Raw genomic sequence first — 24893 nt, forward strand, 5'->3', positions numbered from 1 at the left:
CAGCAAACAGAGAAAATTGGCAGTTTCATACACAAATCCTTGAGCAGTCCGTCAAAGCTGCCCTACAAAGAAGCCAATATTCTATTGGCATAGTGGTGCAATGTGTTCTTGGCAGGCTGTCCTTGTCAGAAGGTAGGCCACATTCTGTTCCAACTCTACAGAGTCGGGGCATAGCAACATTGACCCTAGTAGCTTCTTCCAGCTGTGACTTCTAGTAAAAAAGACTGGTAGTGGTAAAAGGCCTCTTTTATGAGAAGAGTTCCTTGTCCTGTCAAGTTCCCAGGTCTCCTCGGCAACCATTTATCAGTCATTTTTGTGCCCATTTTGTTTCTGAAAATCTTTTCACAACATTTTCTACAAGACTGTGTTGGTGCTGACAATTTCATAAATCTTTATCCCATAACAAACGTAATATGAAGTCACTCCTCACCAGATCCTTCTATTTAATCTAGCTTTTCCCCCAGCACAGCAGAAAATACTCATCCTAGAACTGTACTTTTTCAGCACAGAGAAAATGAAGACTTAATACTCACATGGTGTGGCAGGGAGAGTTGCAGTGGTAGTTGGTGACACAGTTGTAGGCAACTTTTTAGGTCTGAATTTGTAGTGACCAATAAAGCCATCAGCAGTTACACTTAAATCCGACAAGAACTGAACAAGCAACTCATTTTTCTCTGATACAATAGGCCTGAAAGAATAATTTTGCCTTCAAGTTATGTTACATATTACAGAATGCAGGCTATATATTATGTAACATGTTACATTAGGTCATGTATATACCCCAGAGAGCACTACGGTCTGGGTCTCAAAATCGGTTGACCCTCCCTGGCCCGAGGGAGGCCAGGCTAGCTGCTACCAGGGCCGGGGCCTTTTCTTGGAGGCCCCTACCTGGTGGAATGAGCTCCCGGAGGAGATCAGGGCCCTGTGGGACCTTTCACAGTTCCGCAGGGCCTGCAAGATGGAGCTCTTCCGTCAGGCATATAATTAGGGGCCGCTGCCGCAGTGCACAGCCCGCAAAGTCATCATTGAGCAGCTGCCATAAGAGTGATGAGCAGAATAACATCTAAGCACTTTTATGCTGGAAGCTGGAAATCCATCTGAAAGCATTCCTTCTGAGTGAATTTTAACTGCCGCCAGCACTTTGTAATGTATTATTTTTAGCTGTTATGTTTTAATTTGTATTATGTATGTTTTTATCATGTATTTATGTTAGGGAAGCCGCCCTGAGCCTGCTTTGTGGGGAGGGCGGGGTATAAATCTGACAATAAATAAAATAAAAATAAAATGTACATTTTAAAGAAGTAAAATTTAACAGAATGCTGGATTTTCCCTTTTCATGTGAAATCTTTCTACATGGAGCATAAAGACCCGTTAACAAGTATTTACCTGGATGCATTTTCAGAGTGAAATAAGCTTCACAGCTCTTTAAGAAATCTTTCTTGACACTACTATAACTGAGACAGCTGCTGATAATGGCACAGAGGTGTTATTGCAAAAACAGACCCAAAAAAAAAGGAAAAGGAAAAATTAAGAAAATGGTGGCCTTGATCAATCATGCAGATTGCACTGAAATACCACAGGGAACTCTTACGAATAGAAGAAGAGCCCTGCTGGATCAGACCAGTGATCTATCTAGTCTAGCATCCTGTCTCACACAGTGGCCAACCAGATCCTCTGGAGGTCCAACAACAGGGCATAGAGGTCAAGGTCTTCCCATGATGTAGCTTCTGGTATTGGTATTCAGAGGTTTACTGCCTATGGCTGCATCTCATTCTAATTCTCTGTCCCTAATGTGCACTGCTTCTTCATATAAAAACTCAGCGTGCTGACTTACTAACGTTCCCAAGATTTGTTAGGAAAAATTTCTTGCCAAGACACTCATCCCTGACATTACTCTCACCTCCTCTCCTCAGTAATGAGATGCTTGTTTTGCACATCCATCTAGGGGTTATTGGGCATGAATAGCATTAACTACTTCACAATTCCACAAACATATCTCAAGCCTTCCCCTTGGTACAAAAGGAAACCCATGGCTGAGCTTCAGACTGGGGAACAGGGCTGCCGAGCCACCATGGGCCCCCGGATACAGATTCCACCTGGGTCTCCCTATATGGCCTTGATCCAAACCCACATATTGTAACAAATCACTTTGCATGCTGTTACAGTGCATCTATATTAATAACAGAATTGGTCTGTCTGTCCATCTGTCCACTTATGGCAGGCATAACTAATTAGAGAATAAAACTAGGAGATTCAAAATTGGACACTAGCTTCAGAATTACTGTGGGAGTTCTAGGGCCAAAACTGAAAGCATGGGAAAATTCTGGCGCAGGTGAGACCCCCCCGTGCTATTTGCAGCTGAAGCGAAGGCTCTTTGTTTGTGGCAGACATAACTCATCAGAAAATAATGCTACATGTTTGAAAACCGGCCACCAATCCCAAAATGATGTTGGAAGATGCAATACCAAAAATGAAAAGAACTCGAACACTCTGAACCAGGTTATCGTCACAATAGGTAACATGTAATAAGAGAGCTTTAAGCAACTTGTTATGTATCACTAATATTTATATCCCCAAACCACCATAGAAGGTTGCTAAGTGATACATTCTTAGCGGCTGGACCTACCTCACAGGGTTGTTGTGAGGATAAAATGGAGGGCAGGAGAACAATGTAACTTTGGGTCACCACTAGGGAGAAAGACTGGGCATGACATTTCTTATAAATCTAATTTTAGTAACATTTAAAAGGTTGCATCATAAGAAGCCTTTACAAAGGGCTATTAGATCTTCCACAAACACAATAATAACAATAACAACCCAGTGCCTGAACTGGGAGTTCTAACTTCTGTTCCACATGTATAACCAATAAAACAGATTAATGTTCCATTACCATGCATGTAAAGAGTCGAGGAGGGGAGAATTAGATTATGGGGATATATTACTCCCCCCCCCCTTCTGTTCACAATATTAACAAAGGTTTGCGACTAGACTAATATTAAGTACCGTACATTCTGTTGGCAAGCAGAACAGGGATAAGAAGACCAAAACTTCGAAATAAAATGGGGGGGGGGAATAAAAAAATCAGGTGGAGGGAGAGAAAATTAATAAAAAATGAATGGAAAAGGGGGAGAGAAATTAAGGAAAATAGAAGGAAAGATTGTTTTATCTTGCTGCAACACATTAACACTTGGATTCAGTCTTGCAGAAAGGTGAGTCTAACTGATAAGAGTGCATTTTACTCTGCTCAGACTTCCCTGCACCCCTAGTGGCTTCAGACAAAACTGCATCACAAGGAAAATAGTTGGAAAGTCATTCTGCTGGATGCAGCATGACACTGACTTAGGTCCCCTGAATGTTGCCCCCCCAACCCCCCCCCTCGGCGGGCCGCAGCCCTGCTGAGGAGATCCAGGCTTAAATCCTCACTGAAGGTCAAACAACATGGATCTCCCACTTTTTAACAAAGCACCTGTGGGAAGAGAGGATATTCAGATTTGGTCTGTCAGTCTGTGAGGGGAACATTAACTTCTTCCTGCCCAAGACATTTCTACAATCTAAATTACTCCCCAAAGGGGGAAAGCATACAGTTACCCCTACGTTTTCCCCTGCTGGTTAACAGCAGCTGGGTGGATGGGCAGGGAACAATTTGAAATGAGGACAATAATGCAAGGAAACAGGGCTTTTTTTGTAGAAAAAGCCCAGCAGGAACTTATGCTAATAAGGCATACCCAACAGCAGAAACTCATTAGCATATTAGGCCACACCCCTGATAGTACAGCTCATTAGCCTATTAGGCCATACCCCCATGTTACCAGAAGTGTGGTCATCCAGCCACACCCACCTTTTGCTTCTTATTCTGTTTATCTTGTTTGTTGTCAAAACCCAGTGTTGGATCCCCAAGCATCGAGAATAAATCCACGTTTTAAGAAAAGCAAAATTTATTTCAAAGCGTTGACGACATACTCAAACACGTTCTTTGTTAGAACTGGGGATACACAGTTAGATCAAGCATAATAAAGGAACTTCAAAGAGATACAGGTCCAATGAATAACTTTCCCGCTGGCGGGCTAATGGAACGGTTGCGCGCCCAGTCCATGGGAACCAGGCAGGATATTAGACATAACACAGGTGCAGTAGTCATGGGAAAAGCAATAGCCAAGCATTACAGCATCTTCTCCCCCACACAACCTCCAGCAGTTATCTTTTGCATTCCAACGCAGGAGCAGGATGATAGAAACCAAGCCGGGTGCAACAGGGAAAGAATATGTACACAGAGGTCACAGAAAACAGAATGGCAGCTTGCTGACATACTGCCCCCCTTAAAATACACTTACAACACACCTCCCGGGCCGGGCGGGAGATCTCCCGGGCTGGGCGGGAGACCTCCCGGTTTGTCCGGGAACCTTCTGTGGAAACTACGGATCAGGTAAGGGGCCCGAATATCCCCTTCTTCCACCCATTCGCGGTGCTGGGGACCGAAATCAACCCATTCGATAAGGTACCAGAGTTTACCACGTTTCACTTTACAATCCAGGATATCAGCGATCTCAAAATGTTCATCCCCTTCCAAAATGACAGGTGGAGGAGGAGTAGTTACAGGTCTCCATGGAGACGGGCCAGGATCCTTCTTTAACAGGCTCATGTGAAATACAGAATGCAAGGCACGTAAATTCTTAGGCAAAACAACATCAACTGCCACATCATTTATGACTTTGCGCACTTTGAAAGGGCCTATGAACTTCCATCCCAATTTCCTGCTAGGCCGCAGCATCTTAATGTTCTTGGTTGAGACATACACAAGATCCCCAGGTTTCAGATCAAACCCCACCACCCTACCCTTGTCTGCCTGGGTCTTGTAAGCAGCCTTGGCTGCGTCAAGTGTTTGGCATAACAGAGGCCATGCTTTTTGCAAGGACATACACCAGGTATCAGCATCCCCCACAGGACGTTGGCCCATCCCCTCCAAGAAAGGGAGGGGGGGGCTGTCGTAACCAGAGACAGCTTTATACGGAGACATGCCTGTGGAGCTATGGACAGTATTATTATAACAATATTCAGCAAGAGGCAATAAGTCACACCAATCATTCTGTTGATAATTAGTAAAACAACGCAAATATTGTTCCAGGGTCTGATTAACTCGTTCCGTCTGTCCGTCAGTCTCGGGATGATACGCGCTGCTGAGTCCTTGTTCCACCCCTAAAATGGAAAGAAGTTCCCTCCAAAATTTAGAAACAAATTGGGTCCCCCTGTCAGAAATTAACTTAGTAGGTAATTGATGAATTTTCACCACGTGAGACATAAACGATTTCGCCAACCTTTGAGCTGTAGGCAAGGAAGGAAAAGGTACAAAATGAGCTTGTTTAGAAAACAAATCAACAACCACCCAAATGACAGTGTTCCCTTTGCTCGCAGGGAGGTCAGTAATAAAATCCATGGATACCACTTCCCATGGTCTCGATGGAGTAGGGAGTGGCTGTAGAAGACCAGGAGGCTTGCCCAATCTGGGTTTAGTCAAGGCACATGTTTGGCAGGACCGAACAAACATCAAGAGGTCTTTGCGCATATGTGGCCACCAGAACTGTCTGCGGATGAGTTGTAGAGATTTAACAAAACTCCAATGCCCTGCCAGTTTCGAACCATGAGCAGACTCCATCACCTCCCTCCTCATTGAAATAGGCACATACAGTTTGTCTCCAGAATAAATCAGACCATCAGGGCTACGGACACAATCAGGCAACGTTGTCAGGGAGGCATCATCCTCAACAGTCAAAGCAGACAGATATTTTTGGACCCAGGCCCCCCCCCCCACAGGGAAAAGGGAAGGCGTAGTCTCATCAGAGTGTGGAATTGCCCGCGCTTGCGCCCTGGTGACCACGGCCCCCCCCAGATGGGAGGGGGAAAAGACAGAGTCCATGATGATCTCACGCTGACTGTCATGTTGTGGGAGGCGTGAAAGCGCGTCAGCCAGGGAATTCGCCGCCCCAGGGAAATGACGAAGAGTGAATCGAAACTTAGCAAAGAAGTCCGCCCAACGAAGTTGCTTAGCGTTGAGAGAACGGGGGGATTTCAGCATCTCCAAATTCTTATGGTCAGTCCAGACTTCAAATGGCAGTTGCGCCCCCTCCAACCACTGCCTCCACGTGGAGAGAGCCAGCCGGATTGCTGACGCCTCCTTTTCCCAAATCCCCCAGTTTCGTTCAGCGTCAGAAAACTTTTTAGACACAAATGCGAGGGGATGTAAACGACCATCCTCCCCCTCCTGCAAAATCGCGGCCCCCATTGCCACATCCGAGGCATCAGTTTGGACAATGAATTTCTTAGTTTCATCAGGGCGCGCCAGCACTGGCTCAGAGGTGAACATCAGTTTAAGTTTCTCAAAAGCCTCTGCGCAAGCAGGGGACCATTTAAGCGGGGCGCCTGGTTTCGTAGCATCAAACCCCTTTCCCTTGGTTTTGAGCAAATCAGTCAGGGGAAGGGCAATTTGAGCGAAATTCTGGATGAAATTTCTGTAAAAATTGGCAAATCCGAGGAACATTTGCAATTGTTTGCGGGTCCTGGGGGGCTCCCAGTCAAGTACAGCTTGAATTTTAGCAGGGTCCATTTCAACCGTCCCCCCAGAGATGCGATAGCCCAAAAAGTCAATGCATGTCTTGTGGAATTCACATTTTGACAGCTTTGCAAACAAGTGGTGTTCATAAAGTCGTTTAAGGACCTTGCGCACCAATTTAATATGCGACGGGAGGTCCTGAGAGTACAGCAACACATCATCAAGGTAAAGGACCACTCCCTTGAATAGAAACTCATGTAGGACCTCATTGATAAGGTTCATGAAGACCCCCGGAGCCCCTTGAAGGCCGAAGGGCATAACGAGGTACTCAAACTGCCCCAAAGGGGTATTAAATGCAGTCTTGCTTTCATCCCCCTCCCGGATGCGCACACGGAAATATGCATCCCGGAGGTCAAGTTTCGAGAAGATTTTGCCCTTGGTGGCCTCAGCTACCAAGTCCTTGATTAGCGGGAGGGGGTAAGCATTGGATAAAGAAACAGCATTCAGACCCCTATAATCAGTGCACAATCTGAGCCCCCCGTCTTTCTTCTTTCGGAAAAGTACAGGCGCGGCGAAAGGGGAGGAAGCCGGGCGAATGAAACCTCGGGCTAGGTTTTTATCAATAAAGTTCCGCAGTTCAACTTTCTCAGCCGGCCCCATCGCATAAATTTTACCTTTGGGCAATTTACAGTCAGGCAAAAGTTCAATAGCACAGTCAGTCGAGCGATGGGGGGGCAATTCGTTAGCTTCCTCTTCGCCAAACACTTTCGCCAAGTCTCTATACTCTCGAGGCAAAGAAGCTAACTCTTCCGGTTGCAAAGTGCCGCAGGGGAACTGCGCGGTCGGCTGGTCCCCCCACGAGTCCACCCAGCAGTGATTTACACACTTAGCCGACACAAACTTGACAACCCCTTCTTCCCACAAGATGTAAGGGTCATGGGTAAACAACCAGGGACTCCCCAGAACTAAGTCGAATTGCGATTTAGGGGTGACAATGAAGGATCTGGATTCCCAATGATCGCCCGCCCCCAGCCGCAAAGCCATAGTCTCGTGCGTACAAGGTTCCATGGGTGCCCCATCCATCTGGGTAAAAATGATGGGAGACTTCAAGGGGGCTATCCCCGCTTCCAGTGCCAACAACACTCTAGGGCTGATGAGATCCCTCCCACACCCAGAATCAATCAACGCTCTCACCCTAACGTGGGTTCCCAGGAGCGGATTCATTAATGAGACAGTCACGAAAAATAGGGAAGGGGTTTCTCTCACCACCTTGGGCGCAGCATTAGAATGGCCTTGTCGTTTTGCGCCTCTCACAACAGGCCGTTGTCGTTTTCCGCCGTTTCAGGCACCACCTCTTCTTCTGACTCGGCAGCAGACGGATCGTTCCCCTCCGAGCCTTGGGCCGCCTGCAAAGCTTTGGAGAAACGCGGTTTAGCCATTCCCTTCTTCCCCGTCAGCGGTGTCTTCGGGCTTGGAGTAGGCGGCTGTACTTTACGGCTGCCACAATCCACAGCGAAGTGCCCCTTCTCCCCGCACTTGAGACAGAGCCCCATCTTCATACGTAGTTCTCGTGCTGATTCCGACAGGCGTTGAGGCTTGGGTTTGGAGGCACCGGCAGCGGCGGGTCTGTTGGTCGTAGCAGCCAGGTCGAGTTTGATGGTGGTGAGCCGGTCTTCCGCATTTTCAGCTTCCTGGGTCCAGGCCATTAGGGAGACAGGGTTGACAGTTTTCAGAACCGTTTCTCGGATATCTGCGTTGAGACCCAAGCGATACATCTCAGCTAATATATGGTCAGGGTAGTCTCGGAGCTTTGCGGCTTGCTTGTGGAATTCCAGAGTGTACTCGCGAACCGACTTCTTGTTCTGGCGATAGGTGCGGAGAAACGCTTTAGCCCTTTGACTCGCGTTGACATCTTCAAATCTCGCCCGCAGCGCCCACATGAATGCTCGCAAATTCAAAAGTTCCGGACCGCGGTCATTGTGCAGTCCAACATACCATGTGGCGGCGTCTCCTTTCAGTCTTGCCGAGATGACATCAATAAGACCAGCTTCATTTCGGAACAGGTGTCGACTTTCTTCTACGAATTTATGCACCCTCACCGTGAAGAAAGCGAGTTCATCTGGGTTGCCGTCGAAGGTAGCCTCCAGTAGATCCTTGGGTCTGGGCCGTGGAGGCCTTACCAACGGGCCCAGCTGAGCCGGAACTCCCCTGGGAGGGAAACCCGGCACAACCGGTGGCCCCGCTGGCATTGGCCTCAGTGGTGGCGGCAGACCCGGCACCGGCGGACCCCCCGGCATCGGCGGTTGCACAGGCACTTGCAGAGGCGGTCTCACTGGCGGCTGTACAGGTACCTGCTGCGCTGGAACTCCCGGTGCTTGCAGCGGTGGTCCCGTCAGCGGTTGAGCAGGCATCGGCGGCGCGGGAAGTCCCGGTGCAGGAGCAACTTGTTGCTGCGCGGCGTGTGCGTCAAGGAAATTAGCCATTCGAACGTCCATCATTCCCGGCAGACCTTCCATCACATCCTGGAATGCCCGCAACAAGTCTCTCACCGAGTCTTCCAGTTCTGCTAGTCGTTCCCCGGTGGTTTCTTCCGGGATGGGGTCCCGAGGGCGGTAGTCCGGGGGTGGGTCATAGTCCTCTTCCGTTGGGAAGACTCCGGTGCCCTCCTCATCTCCTGCGTGGCCCCGCGGTCCCGACGGCTCGAACATCCACTCCTCGAGGTCCCGCTCGGGGCTCCCCTTCTCCGAGGTAGCCCCCGGCTCCGGGAACAATCCCTTGTCAAATAGACTCTCACGTAATCCGCTCCCCCGACGGGAGTACACCTCACGGGTGCCCTGGGTGTTGTACATAGTCCAATCATCCTGCTGGTGAGTCTTCCGCGGACCCCATTGCGAAGGGGTCGGAGGCGGCCAAGACAGATGTGCAGGCAGGCGGGGAATCGCTCCCCCCACGGCACCCTCCAACGAGGCTGCAGTCGTGAACACCAAAGACGCGGAGGTTTGTGGGACCGATCCAGAGTCCCCCTCCGTGGTAGGTAGGTTTCCCTCAATTCCGCTCATGATCTCGCCAGATTCGGAACGATAGGAAAAAGAGAGTTCTAACAATATGTTGGATCCCCAAGCATCGAGAATAAATCCACGTTTTAAGAAAAGCAAAATTTATTTCAAAGCGTTGACGACATACTCAAACACGTTCTTTGTTAGAACTGGGGATACACAGTTAGATCAAGCATAATAAAGGAACTTCAAAGAGATACAGGTCCAATGAATAACTTTCCCGCTGGCGGGCTAATGGAACGGTTGCGCGCCCAGTCCATGGGAACCAGGCAGGATATTAGACATAACACAGGTGCAGTAGTCATGGGAAAAGCAATAGCCAAGCATTACAGCATCTTCTCCCCCACACAACCTCCAGCAGTTATCTTTTGCATTCCAACGCAGGAGTAGGATGATAGAAACCAAGCCGGGTGCAACAGGGAAAGAATATGTACACAGAGGTCACAGAAAACAGAATGGCAGCTTGCTGACATACTGCCCCCCTTAAAATACACTTACAACACACCTCCCGGGCCGGGCGGGAGATCTCCCGGGCTGGGCGGGAGACCTCCCGGTTTGTCCGGGAACCTTCTGTGGAAACTACGGATCAGGTAAGGGGCCCGAATATCCCCTTCTTCCACCCATTCGCGGTGCTGGGGACCGAAATCAACCCATTCGATAAGGTACCAGAGTTTACCACGTTTCACTTTACAATCCAGGATATCAGCGATCTCAAAATGTTCATCCCCTTCCAAAATGACAGGTGGAGGAGGAGTAGTTACAGGTCTCCATGGAGACGGGCCAGGATCCTTCTTTAACAGGCTCATGTGAAATACAGAATGCAAGGCACGTAAATTCTTAGGCAAAACAACATCAACTGCCACATCATTTATGACTTTGCGCACTTTGAAAGGGCCTATGAACTTCCATCCCAATTTCCTGCTAGGCCGCAGCATCTTAATGTTCTTGGTTGAGACATACACAAGATCCCCAGGTTTCAGATCAAACCTGGTGACGCGCTCGCGGGGGTGGGGTTTCCCCTGGGCCCCGATTCCGCGGGAGCGGAAATCGGGGCTCGAAACCGGGGGGAATTCCGCCCCCCGGGGGGGTTTGGTAACCCTACTTTTAAACTTTAGAAGAAATGAAAGCTCTCCCACCTTCTCGGCTAGTTGGGCCCTCAGTGCCATCTCAAATCCATCAAAGTATCTCTAAAATGTTATAAGTTCAATTTTCAAAAAGCAGATTGGTGAAATGCAACAGATAGGAATATGTGTTATTTCTCTGTTTTGTATCTTTATTTTTTGTTTTGTTTTGCTCTAAATAGTTCTTGTGCCATACACTCAGAGCACTTTGGAGAAATTCAAAAAATCGAGCATGTGCCTCCCTGAACTGCTTTAATTAAACTAACTGCTACTATTAATTTGCAACCAAACCATAAACCAGCCAGGTATTGTTACAGTCCTAGAGTTTAACAGGTAAAATCAATGCTTAATCCATCTGTCATTTGAAATAATTATTTCCTTCTGTGTTTTTATCTACTGGCCATTTCAGAGTTTCTTCTAATGTGGAAGATTGATTTCTTCATTTAAGTTATTTTTCATTTAATGTTTAAACATTTAATAGTGATTTCAAAGAAATGCCATAAATGCTACCTCCTGAAATAGTTTTGTCTTCATACTAATAAATTGCAGGCCAGCACCTGAACAGATACACTTAAAAGTGAGCCTCACTAAAACAATCTATCTGGAACTGGTTATATAATTCCACTGCTACTGACTGTCTTTTTCAGGCTGAATGCACTTTGCTGAATGTAGTTCCTCATTACAGTGGTATTTTTAAATGCTTTTAGAGCCTGAAGATCAATTTTCTCAAGCAAACGTGTTGGCTTTGCTGTAAAGACTTTTCACAATCTTGGTTATATTCTTTGGTACAATATAATCACATGTGGCATTGACAATTAGAGCAAAATGTAGAACTTGATTAATGTAAATTAGGCTGATAATATACAAGTACCATGAAATGTGATTGCAATTGTATCAGCCTCCTACAGGCTCACAAGTAGCCCAGACCTGCAATAAATAAATAAATTCCATAACCCAGCACTCATTTTGCATTAGAAAAGTCCATGCTGTAATAGTCTTGAGTTTCTAGAGTTATTCTAAAGGCACTGAAATTTAATATATAACTACAGCAAAAATAAAGTATTTTGGTTTAATAACTTACGTTTTAGCCAGTTGCTACACAACCATTTTCTACAATAACACATTAATATTCAGTTATTAAGAAAATATCAACCTCACCTTTCTACCCTATGGACATTTTTGGTGGCATATTGCATGAAATGCAGCAATTTTTCACAGAAATGAATACATTTAAAGCCTTTGATATCTCTTCCCTGATCTTCCTCTAAGCGCTTTCTCAGTCTGTCTGTGCAAGCACTATTATTATAACCATATTTGCCATTTTCTTCCATTCCTGCCTCTGGACCTTTGGCCTCGCCAAACTATACGGCTGGTTCTTACTGGTGGAATGGCTTCCTGGGGATGCCAGGAAGGCCCACGCATTGTTGGGTTTTGGGCAGCTATGTAAAGCTGAACTTTTAAAGACAAGCGTTATTATGAGAAGGGATTGTTCAGTGTATAGAATACATATTAAGAATGGACTTTTGATTACTGGTAATACCACATTTACCCCAAAAGAAGATGACCACAAATATTAGACACGCACACCCTATAAAACAAGGCTGAACACATTATCCTGCATTTCAGGTGATCCACCTGTCTGCTAGTCTGGGAGCTCCTCCAGACCTGGAAACCTGGCTGCCAGGGAAGGTGCTTCTTTCACTATCTGTGGCTCTTCTCGCTTTTCAGCCAGAAGGCACAGAGTCAGTGAGCCTGCCTGCCCTGATGGGTTCTGGAGGGCAGCTTTAGCCCGTCACCCGGCTGGCATGGGAGAGGCCCTCCCCCTCTCTCTTCAAGCACTACAGCAGGAAGATGCAGGGTGACTCCTGACCAGCTTGGTCACTGGGCCTGATACATGAGGAGAAAGCATAGCTACAGAGGTGTAGGGGGATGGTCCCACCTGTCACTGGGTCCTGGGTCTGGCAAGCCCCCACCAGTCAGCAGCACCAATCATATGCCCAAATTAAAGATTTTAGAAAGAAAGAAATGTTTTAAATGTCATCTTGATTTCAAGTCAATATGGAAAGTTTTACTGTGATTTTAAATCACATTGTAACACTGGAGAAAGGTGGGTTTTTAAAAGTGCCATAAATAAATGTTACAATGCTGCAACTTGGGATGTGACACAATTTTGAAATGCACCAGATACAAATCCACATATACACTCCTGGAGCATGGATTGTTGCTAAGCTTGAAGGTGCCCTGATATGTTTGAAATATATTGAACTCTGAAGTAAACATTATAAACAGTATTGCCACAATCCAGCAAGTTTCTTAAGTCATAGGGCTGGAGGCTTGCAGTGTTTATCCTCAATACCAATGGTTGTTCTGTGTACACAACTCCACATGTTACCTAGCAATGGATTTGTTGTAAACTGGTATTTTTTTTTAGAAAATTTCTATGCCAGGTCTTAAGATTGCTCAAAGCTGGTAAGTTGACTGATGTTCATAAAAATGGTGCAAAGTGGTGAATTTGAGAACTGTGATGTGGACACTTATGCGACTGAGTGCAGCTAAGGAGGCACCTTTCCACCCACTTTGTAGATGGGAGTGTGCATTCATATCTGCTCCTTGGGCCCACTATATCGGCAATTATTGCCCCACATAACTGAGACTTCTACTGCCTTAGGGTCGACATCTTTTGCCCCTCACTGTTCAAAACCCAAATGGCTTGTATGACTTAACTGTTAAACACACATTAAATTAGGAAGACAGTGCATGCAAATGCCGACTTCTGTTACAATCCCTGTGCATAACATACATTAATATATGAAACTACCAAAAAAGGTTACAACAAAACATTAATTCTGGAATGCCAACTTCTGCTTGTCTTGTACACCTATCTAAGTAGAATGCATTAGGATCTACTTATGCTAGAGTGGATACCATTCCTCCTGTAATTTCTGCAGCTAGAAAACAATGGTGTATAATGTCTTGACAATATCAATTTGATCCATTTTCACATGGTATATTAACATTATGGGCCAATCTAGATCTAGAAATGGGGAAGAAATCTTTTTAATGGAAAGTTTGTACTAATAAGGGGATTTTTACATTGGACCAATTAATAGACTATGATGACAAGTGAGTTTTTGTCACTTTCTTAGCTGAGGTCTAGATATGACTTGTCAGCTTCTGTTGAATGGCAATATTTACGATTGCAGCATCTGTTGGTATCTAAATATGGCCCTATGGAATTAAGCATCTCAGAGCCCCCTTTGCTCCTGGAAACTTAATTGAATCAAAGCAGATAGTGAAAACAGCAATATTTGTTTATACATATTTGATGTCAATGAATAAAAATGATATGCAGAGTATCAGGAATGAATGGAATAAGGAGCTAGATCACCTTATTTTTCCAAAGCAATGGTACATGACCTTGAAGTTCATACTTGCTCTCTCCATGGATCTTAAGTTGTGACTTATTAGACAAAAAATTACGCTTAGAATGTACTGGACAAAACAGCAACTCTTTAGCAAAGGACTGAGTAAGTGTCTAACTGCTGGCGTTGTAACTCACAGGATGCACCCCTTAAACATATGCTTTGGTTATGTCCAGTCATCAGGTTTTTCTGGGAAGTTATTACCCATATCAATTTTATATTAGCATATTAATTGGTTTTTGAGGATGTTTATGTACTTTTAAACTATCTGCCTATCTCTTGGAGGCTAACTGAGAGTAAAAAAATAGATCCTCTGTGCCCTTACTACAGCTAAAAGACTAGTTGGGAAGATAAAAGCCCACCATTAAAACAAAAGATTGAGGACCTTAGAGCTCTATCAGTATTTGAACATACGGCATATAGATGGCAATTGTGTATGGACTTATTTTTAGATATTGGACACCATTTACAGAAATTTATGTGCAGCTCTGCTACCACTGGTGTTATATTTTTGTCTCTATGTATATATTTTTTTCCTTTTTAAACTTGCTTAGCTGCTGAAATTTTAAAAATTCTGGAATACTAAGTTGTACACTCAGTCAAGGTTTTTGGAAAAAATATTTCCTTAATTTTATATAGCCACCATAATTCTTTAACATTGTCCTGAAACAGCACTTTGTTACTCAATTTTGGATTTACAGTATCAATCAATCAGAACCCTTTATTGATATATTGACAGAACATACAGCAGGGAGACGGATACGTCCTTTACCCTTGCAACTGAAACAATCTTCTTGTCTTAATAGCACAACAAAGAAATTAAGCTACAGCTTCTATGGTCTCGGGGTTATGGGAAGATAACAGTGAAATGATCTTATGGTCATCAGATTGCTCTACTTGACTCTGATAAAGAGGTTCTAGAAAAACAGCACGAATGTCACAGTAAAAGAAACAATACAGGATAATATGTTCAATACTTTCAATCTCTCCCAAGCCAGAGGCACAAAACCTAGACGAGTATGGGATTTTCTTGAACCTCCCGTACAATACAGCAGAAGGGAGAACATTAAAACGAGCTAACATGAATGCTCTTTGCAGATCAGGGGTTGTCAGACAAGCAAAATATTCAGGCAAAGAACCGTTAGAGGGCATCCCCCACCTCAGAGGTGAGCACCTACCAGAGGCAAGACTTCTAAGTTCCTGCATTTCAATATCAACAAGTCTCTGCTTAATCAGAACAAACGCATTCCTCTCAGAAAGATACACTATGTCATCAAAATCTAGCCCAATTACAGAATTTCCCCCCCTATAAAGGTCTTCCATGCAGATGTTTGTGCTTCAGAGAGCATGTGCACTATAAGACTATTTGGACTACTCCTAAAGTGTATACGCAGCCAATTCTTGATTGTTGTAATCCAAGCTCTTGTCACTAAACGTCTTTGGTTTGTCTCCAAACAAATGGCTGCATAAGGCACACATGCTGGCAGCCCCAGAATTTTCCTTAGAAAAGTAGATTGTACGCATTCTATTGCTTTATTAAAGGATGCCATCCAAATCGGGATGCCATAGAGCAGTTTGGGACATATTTTGTAATTGAAAATTCTAAGGGCTGCAGGAATATACTGATTTCCCTTAGTGTAAAAGAAATGAGCAATTGCAAGAACATTACTATTCACTGATTTTAACACTTCCTTGTGAGTAACCCAATTTGCACTGAAGTAGAAGTGAACTCCTAAATATCTAAAGCTTTTAACCTGTTCAATCACTTTCCCTCTAATACTCCACTTAACAGGTTTCCAACTTTGCCCAAAAGCAATTATTTTAGATTTCTCATAATTTAGAGTCAATTTATTCAAATCACAATAATCGAGAAAATGAAGCAACATCCTTTTCATCCCTATTTCTGAAAGGGAAAGAAGCACTGCATCGTCTGCATACAGAAGGAGTGGTACATGCAGCGCCCCTAGTTTTGGACTACGTCCATCTATTCCTTTCAGGAAGGGGGCCAGGCTAAGATGCATCCTTGTTTAACTCCAATGGACACTGGAATCTTAGGTGTTAGATCTCCTTCCTTTGAGCACCTAACCTGGCAAGTGGTTTCAGAGTGAAGCTTTTTAATCAAAAAAGCAATCTCGCAACAATCCCCCAATCCTTTAGCTTCTTCCACAGAATATTTCTAGGAACTGAATTGAAAGTGCCCTTAAGATCTAAAAAGGCTGTGAGGGATTTACAGTAATGTTTCAGGCAAATAACTTTTGTTGTAAAAAGGCTAAGGGACAACATGTTTTTAATGGGAAAACTCAGAAGAATGAGCTATCTGGCACTGCAGCAAATATGCAGGTTCCACAGTTATACTCCCTTTTCACAGGATTTGAAAACATAGCTCACTCAGGAAAAACATAGCTCTCTCAGTGAAACCATTACTTACGCTGGTGGACTGTCTCCACAGTATTTTCCAATTCGTTTAGCATCATTTATCTCTCCGCCATTAAACACAGCCGCATAATCATATCTACAGTAGTTATCTCTCTCCACGTCAAATTTTTCAAACTTTAATTCTATTAGCTGCAGGGAAAGAACCAGAAAACTAATTAAAACATCATTAATTAATGCTTCATGTTAATTTCTCTCCAAAATTAAAACATTTCATACCCTGTTTTGTACAGCACAGTGCATTTAAATAAACAATTACTGTGTTTGAATTAATGCATCAGTACAGACTACTGAAATTAGCACTGCCAATCTTTAGTAAGATCTTAATGGCAGCACTAATGTTTGGATTGTATAAAAGGTGTGGGAACAAGAGTATGTACAACAGAAAACCAGTTTGCCCAAAATACTACTCCAAAAGTTAAGACAACAACCAAGTACTGAAGGAAAAATTCATAGGAAATGAATACACAAGGCAAAACAAAGTATGATTACAGCAATTCCTTCATATTAGATAGGTTTTAGAATTATTTCAATGTAATTAAATGGGGAAATAAGCTATTAGAATTTATGCACCATTCAACTATTTTTTTAGGATAAATGTAATGAGTTGAATCTAACCCCTCTAAAATGCAACTTAATGGAATTTTTGTTGAACAAGCCATCTGGAAAACAAATGCTGATGTAAGGTCCATAGAGACAGAAATATACATCTCTCCAGTGGGATGCATTTAAGGCCACTTAACCCTCAGTTCCATTGCGTGTTTATTTTAATTGCCTATTTGTAAGCCATTTTAAGTGCCTATTGGTAGAAAGGCAGGCTAAAGGGAATGAACGGATCTTTACAGAGCCTCCTAATGCACTAAGTGACAGGGTTAATAGTGTGCTGTCTACAATATTCCACAACTATCATGGGGCTCTGATAACTACTGATAGTTCCATGTTAATGAACTATAAAACCAGAAGCTCTGATAAAGCACTTATGTACATTGGCTCTTCATTGACAATCAAACATTATTACAATTATCTCATGTTGCATCAAGACATTGCAACTGAAAAGCCATGCTTAATGATGAAACAGAAAGAAACCAGAGGCAAGTATGTATGTGCTAAGTTATATAGCTACTGAATCTCACCCAGCTTTTCTTCACTTAAAGCCTTACAGAAAGGGCAGTGGGTGAGGCATGATCCAGTAATGCCTCTCCAGATTTTTATTTATTTTTGCTTTGCACAGTAATTATTAGTTGTCAAGCAGAAACTGTTTAATAAATTAACATTTCTGTTGCAAGGAATGATATTTGTTACTAGGAAAATAAGATTCAGCTGAGGAAGACATTGGTAGTAGACTATTAGTTGTGCATTAACACAACACCTACTAATGTCATCTGATACTTATTTTTAAAGTTTAATTTGTTTTAAATTATTTAATGACTAAGCCTTCCCCTTTTAAGAACAAGTGAGCTCATGCTGTCCTTTTAAAACTTAATGTGTCAAAAATGTGATCAAGAATTGCCCCTCCACCTCACTGCAATACACACAACTTCATGACTTACTTCTTTAGTTCTTTGAATTCCGTGCAGTCCCTGTCTCCACGGCTATCTACTCTGCTTTTTAAAAGAGCTAATGCAAATACTGCTCTCCTATGCACGAAGGCTGACTGCTCCCCATCAGTTATACAGGTGCAAGGGCTAGGCATGAATTAACTTCCATGGTGCAAAGAATAAAACCCATCTATTCTTCCTTTGTCAGCAATAGCCATAATGCAGAACAGAATCAAACAGAAAACAGGTCTGAAAAGTAAAGGCTGGGAGCACAATTTTCTCTTTGTTCATTTCACTATTTGACTCTAAGAAGGCATCAAATAATTTTAAAACATCTAGTTGAAATAAAAGTGTAATCAAAGTTTCTTAGGGAGCTACCAGAAGACTTTAATTCATTGTTTGTAAAGCCTTTGGAAGAAGCATTTTTTGGAATATAATGAAAACAGTATGTTTAAAACTACTACAAAAGCAGTTTCTCAAGAAGTTGAGCCTGTGACAAATACACAGAAATGATGAATTCAGTGATATTTTCAGGTATGAATGGGAATACATGAGACCAATCAAAATATTCTGCAATTTCTAGATAATCATGTTCAATGAAATCTCTGGTTATCCACAGAATTGTTAAATGATCCCAGCAAGCAAGGAATGTGGATTTAAGATGAATACAGGAAAAGACTAATCTGATGTACAGTACAAAGTTCAAGAAAATGTTATCTTGATCAATGTAGGAAAAATGAAGGATCAGAAGAGTACATTTATCTTGGACAGCTCTTTCATTTGGAGGATTATGGTCATGAGAAGTAGATTAAAAGGCAACTCAAAGTGGCATGTAAAAGATTTCAGAAAGCTAAACATAGATACAAAAAGCAACCAACCTACCAAATATGCTTGAAGTTAAAGGTATTCAATCATTATGTGCCTCCTGCCATAATATAGTTTATGGAGCAGAAACCTGGGCAATAACAAAAAAGACAGAGCAAAGATTGAATAGCCTGACATAGCATGAGAAGACACATTAGTAAGATTGTACAGGGTGAATGCAAGTGGATATGAATGTAGGCAAAATGGCTTCAGCCAGAAGAGATGAAATGGTAAGATGCTTATTATAAGGAAAACCACAACTAAATAGATTATGAAATTACAACTGGAAGATCGGTAAGAAGAGCAGAGGTAACGGAATGAGCCTGGATGGACTATTTGGTCCAAGGTAGAGTAAATATTGATATCATAAATGTTTTGAATGGAAAATACACCCCTTAATGTTCTTAAAGGATGGATATATAGAATTGTAAATGTGATGAAATGACAGTTTGTCCACTCTGTTGCTCAGAAATGGTTCATATATGTTAAATTTAATGAGAAAACCTCATTTATTTCCTATAACAAGCCATTCTTCCTTTCCATAAACACTTCTTGTTTTAAAAGTCTGAACTCAAAGACAGGCCAACAGAAAATAATGTTCCCAAAAACTTTACTGAAGTTGCACCAAAAGAGGAAACCAGAGGTAAATGAACACAGAAGAGACTATAAAGTAAGAATTATTACTCTTCTATGTCATGTCAGGTGTATGAAGACTTTATAAGAGAAAAAATAGAAACAAAATAAAAATCCAATTTTGTCCTAGCTGAATGTTATGTGCGTGTGCACGTGCACATACCTTACTTACATTTACAATAAAACAAGGTTTATTTATAAGGACCACAGCTGTACAAGTAACTAGAAACCAATTAATACTAAAAGCTCAACCTGTTACGAAACAATGGAGCTGCGGTGGCTCAAGTGGTTAAGACGCTGAACTGCAGCCTGTGGAAGGTCAGTAGTTCAGCAGTTCGAGACCTGGGTGCCGCAAGACGGGGTGAGCTCCCGTCTCTAGTTCCAGCTCCTGCCAACCTAGCAGTTCGAAAGCAAGAAATTGCAAGTAGATAAATAGGTACCACTTCGGTGGGAAGGTAACAGCGTTCCGTGCGCCTTGGTGTTTAGTCATGCCGGCCACATGACCACCAAAACGTCTTCGGACAGCGCTGGCTCTTCGGCTTTGAAACGGAGATGAGCACCGCAACCCTAGAGTCGGACTCAACTGGCTTTCGAGCAAGGGAACCTTTACCTTTACTTTATTATGCAGTAGATTAATGGATGCAAAAACAGCAGAAGACATATCCCAAGCAATCTTCCCATGACATTCAGATTTGTTATACTTCTGCTTCTCTACCACGATTCAACAGCAGGTATAACATACAGCTAATCAAGGAACAGTTTTGTTAATCAGTGCCTTCCTAGTAAGCCCAAGCACAAAAGCCATAGATGTGCTCGCTTTGACAGGACATATACTAAAACCCACAAATATCTTGCGATCTCTGGGCACAAGTAAGTGGCAGAAACTGAGAATGGCATGGGCTCCATTAAGCTGGGAAGAGAGTCAGGAATAAGAAGGTTTTGCAAGCAGAGGGGAGGGGGAATGAAAGCTGAGACACAACTCACCTGATTCTTTGGAGCTACAATGTGCCATGAGCAGGTCACTCCAGCCGGGTAATCTCGATCGGGCCAGTTGGGAGTTTTAAAGGATCCAGAAGGCTTATCCAGTCGTCCGCCACAGTACTGATCTCCTAAAAATGCACAACATATTATTAATGCAAAATCATAGATTCAGTGTAGCTAAACTGCTCATCTCTCAGAAAGCACGCAGTAAAGCACAGCCTCTACAACCTCTCTGCCCAAGCACATATGTGCTCCAGAGAAATGCTCCTACATTCAGTTCATTAGTAAACCTCCTGGAGACTACAACTATGGTCTATGAATCCAGCTATTCACCTTCCAGGTAAGGTGACCCCGTTTTTTTAACTGAGCCACAGCACAGAGATTTTTCCCCCTCTGAACTTTGAAAAGAAGTTGCAATTCTGTACTATCTCACCTAATCAGGCACAACATTTCTTCCATGCTGACCAGTGTTCCCTCTAAGCTGCATTAGTGTGAGCTAGCTCACAGTTTTTTAGCCTCCGACTCACATATTTCTGTCTTAGCTCAGGATGGATGGCTCCAGAGCAAACTAATTTATGCAGAAGCCATATCACTTGCTCACAACTTTAATGCCAGCAGCTCACAAAGTAGAATTTTTGCTCACGAGACTCCACAGCTTGGAGGGAGCACTGATGCTGACCCAATATAAGCTTAGCCAGCAAGAAATGTAGTCAGAAGAGTGAAATCTACGTTGGGTTAAGGAGGCTCATTTAAATGGGGGCCTTTCATCACAAATAACGTTTTTAAAGCCACACTGCTCACATTTGGGCCAGAACGTTACACAGTGTGCCTCCAGCAGGAAGTCATTTCAGTTATTATGGCTATGCAGTTGCTGAACAAACTTGCCCAGTAGTCAAGCCAGTCTGTATTTCTTCAGTGAAATGCTGCGAACTAATGTTTGGTGGTTCACAAAGTATTTCCGATACTTCTCTGCAGCCAATATATATATCATGAATGTTCAACAGAATTTCATTTTGTCCATTCTTGAAGAGGATAAAATTTAACCTTAGCGAGTGAATAGTTGGAAATCCAGTAACAATTAGTTAAGTATGTAAAACTTAAAAAGAAAACTGTGAAACACTTTGTTAATGGCAAATGAGATGGTGTGTGTGTGTGTGTGTTTGTGTGTGAAGTGTCATCAAGTTGTAGCTGACTTATGGCAACCCCATAGGGTTTTCAAGGCAAAAAACTAACAGAGGTGGTTTGAAATTGCTTGCCTCTGCATAGCAACCCTGGAACTCTTTGGTAGTTTCCCTTCCAACTAATAACCAGGGCTGACCCTGTTTTGTTTCTGAGATCCAACAAGATTCAGCTAGTTTGGGATATCCATGTCAAGGCTGGAATTATCTACTGTCCACTCAAAACAAATCAATTTACAACATTAGCCAGTGAATGAGGAGAATGATAAAGAAAGTTATCGTACTGTGCTAGTTCTACCACACATTCTTGCATCTACTGTCCTAGATATTAGACCTTTTTATATGGTTACCAAATGAACTTCAGTTCTAGATTGACTCTCTTGGCTTTACATTCTTAAAAGAAAACCTACACCTTAGTTAATCTTTATATCTAGTATTAAATAAGCATTAAAGACATGCAACATACCTCTCTCATGTGGTTCTGCTGCAGAAAACTTTGCAACAAAGCCATTTCCAGCTGTATTGGCATCTGAAATCATTTGCACCAACATTTTATTGTTATTAGCTACCAGAGAACCAGGTCTGGAAGTGCCACAGAATCTGCCAAGGCGTTGTCCATTGTCATGGCCACTGTACACATCCACAAAGTCATATCTGCACAAGTTATCACTCTCCAGGTCTATGAATCGAAAGGAAAGGACAACCACTTTCCCTTCAGGAACCTGTAGAGAAAAAGGATGTTAAAGCTTTAATTGTCCATTGTATAAAACATCCTGTTTATTTTATTTATTTATTTTATTCAACTTATACCCCGCCCTCCCCGCAATGCGGGCTGTTATGTTGAACATGCTACGATCGATACATTTTATGCTGCTGAGGCCTATTTCCAGATAATCATGCATAAGACTGCAGCCTTAGGCTGAAATCCTAAGAATACCATCCTCAAGAGAATCAGGGTGGTATAGTGGTTAAGAGCGGCGGACTCTCATCTGGAGAACTGGGGTTGATTCCCCTCTTCCACTTGAAGCCAGCTGGGTGACCTTGGGTCAGTCACAGCTCTCTCAGACCCAACTACCTCACAGGGTGTCTGTTGTGGGGAGAGGAAGGGAAGGTGATTGTAAGCTGTTCTGAGACTCCTTCAGGTAGTGAAGCGCAGGGTATAAAAACCAACTCTTCTTCTTCGAAGTAAGCTCCATTGAATGAAATGGGGTTTATATTGGAGTATATTGGAGTCTGGTACTCCCAACTCTTTAAGGAACTATGGCAGGTCCTTAAAGAGATGGGAGTACCAGACCACCTCACATGTCTCTTGAGAAACCTGTATAAGGGCCAAGAAGCAACAGTTAGAACCGGATATGGAACTGATTGGTTTAGCATAGGAAAAGGAGTACGACAAGGATGTATATTGTCACCTTGCTTATTTAATATATATGCAGAGTACATCATGCGAAATGCTGGCCTGGATGAATCACAAGCGGGAATTAAGATTGCTGGGGAAAAGATCAACAACCTCAGATATGCAGACGATACCACTCTAATGGCAGAAAGGGAAGAGGAGCCTCTTGCTCAGGGTAAAAGAGGAGAGTGCAAAAGTGGGCTTGAAGTTCAACATCAAAAAAACTTAAAATCATGGCATCCGGCCCCATCACTCCTTGGCAAATAGAAGGGGAAGTCGTGGAAGTAGTGACAGACTTCACGTTCCTGGGATCCCAGATCACCGCAGACTGTGACAGCAGCCATGAAATTAAAAGACGCCTGCTCCTTGGGAGGAAAGCGATGGCGAACCTAAACAGCATGATAAAAAAAATAGAGACATCACCCTGCCAACAAAAGTCCGCATGGTCAAAGCAATGGTATTCCCAGTAGTCATGTATGGCTGCGAGAGTTGGACTATAAGGAAGGCCGAGCGCCGAAGAATAGATTCTTTTGAACTACAGAGCTGGAGAAGACTCTTGAGAGTCTTTCGGACTGCAAGAAGATCAAATCAGTCAATCCTAAAAGAAATCAACCCTGACTGTTCCCTGGAGGGCCAGATAATGAAACTGAAGCTCAAATACTTTGGCCACCAAATGAGAAGGGAGCACTCACTGGAGAAGACCCTAATGCTGGGAAAGATTGAAGGTCAAAGAAGGGGACGGCAAAGGATGAGATGGTTAGACAGTGTCATAGATGCAACGAACATGAAATTGAGCCAACTTCAGAGGACGGCGGAAGACAGGAGGGCCTGGCGTGATCTGGTCCATGGGGTCGCAAAGAGTCGGACTCGACTGTGCGACTGAACAACAACAACAAAAAGACCACTTTAGGATTGTTCCCTTAATAAATTATTATCTGGTACGATGATCAGATAAACCCCTCCTGAAAAATTCTTATATAAACTTCCATAGTTTATATATTTTTATCTGATCTTCATGTTTCTTGGTGGTGGGAAGTGCTATCAAGTTGCAGGATTTTCAAGGCAAGATATGTTCAGAGGTGGTTTGCCATTGCCTGCCTCTTCATGCTGCTTACACAACATGAAATTTTGTTCACACACACACACATTCCATCTTCAAGTATACATAGTGATTCTACTACCTTTTATTGTGTGGCACTATCTCTCTGTCACATCAGTTTTTAATGGCAATAACTTTGAGACATTTTAGCTGTAAAGGCCCTGCATTTTGTGTGGCAGAGAAAAGCATGAATGTATGTGTACAGGGTTCATATCACACATTCCATTATACATATGTTGGGGCCAAGGGAAGATTCATTTTTTTTAAGTAGTTTATTTAAAAATTTTCAGTATATATACAGTGCATTACTTCCGATACAGTTTTCATTCTTGTGAGTCATTCTTAATTACATTTTCTAACCATGAATAGAACCTTTTCCAACGATTTTCAAAAACTTCCTTATTTTTGCCTTGTAACCTTAAGGTTACTCTGTCCATTTCCGCTACTGTTAATATTTTTTCAATTAAGTCTATTTCTGAAGGCACTTTCTCTTCTTTCCAAGCTTTAGCTAATAATATTCTTGCCGCAGTAAAGAAATATCTAATTACATATTTATCTGTGGTTGTATATATGTCTGGGATCATATTTAATAAGGCTATCTCTGGCCTAAATGGTATTTGGATTCCCA

General features: G+C 43.0%; 1 protein-coding gene across 1 annotated transcript in view; it reads right to left on the minus strand.

Annotated features, from left to right (window-relative positions):
- PCOLCE2 (procollagen C-endopeptidase enhancer 2) overlaps positions 1–24893 on the minus strand; it is a 45402-nt gene that overhangs the window by 3493 nt on the left and 17016 nt on the right. Inside the window, exons 3-6 of the mRNA XM_015429279.1 lie at positions 22237–22492; positions 20596–20720; positions 16572–16708; positions 534–688 (exon numbers count right to left, since the gene is read on the minus strand). Coding sequence (XP_015284765.1) covers positions 534–688; positions 16572–16708; positions 20596–20720; positions 22237–22492 — 673 coding nt within the window. The remainder of the gene's footprint in view (positions 1–533; positions 689–16571; positions 16709–20595; positions 20721–22236; positions 22493–24893) is intronic.

This window comes from Gekko japonicus, unplaced genomic scaffold (assembly GCF_001447785.1).
Source record: "Gekko japonicus isolate JY-2015 unplaced genomic scaffold, Gekko_japonicus_V1.1 scaffold4098, whole genome shotgun sequence".
Taxonomy (NCBI): domain Eukaryota; kingdom Metazoa; phylum Chordata; class Lepidosauria; order Squamata; family Gekkonidae; genus Gekko; species Gekko japonicus.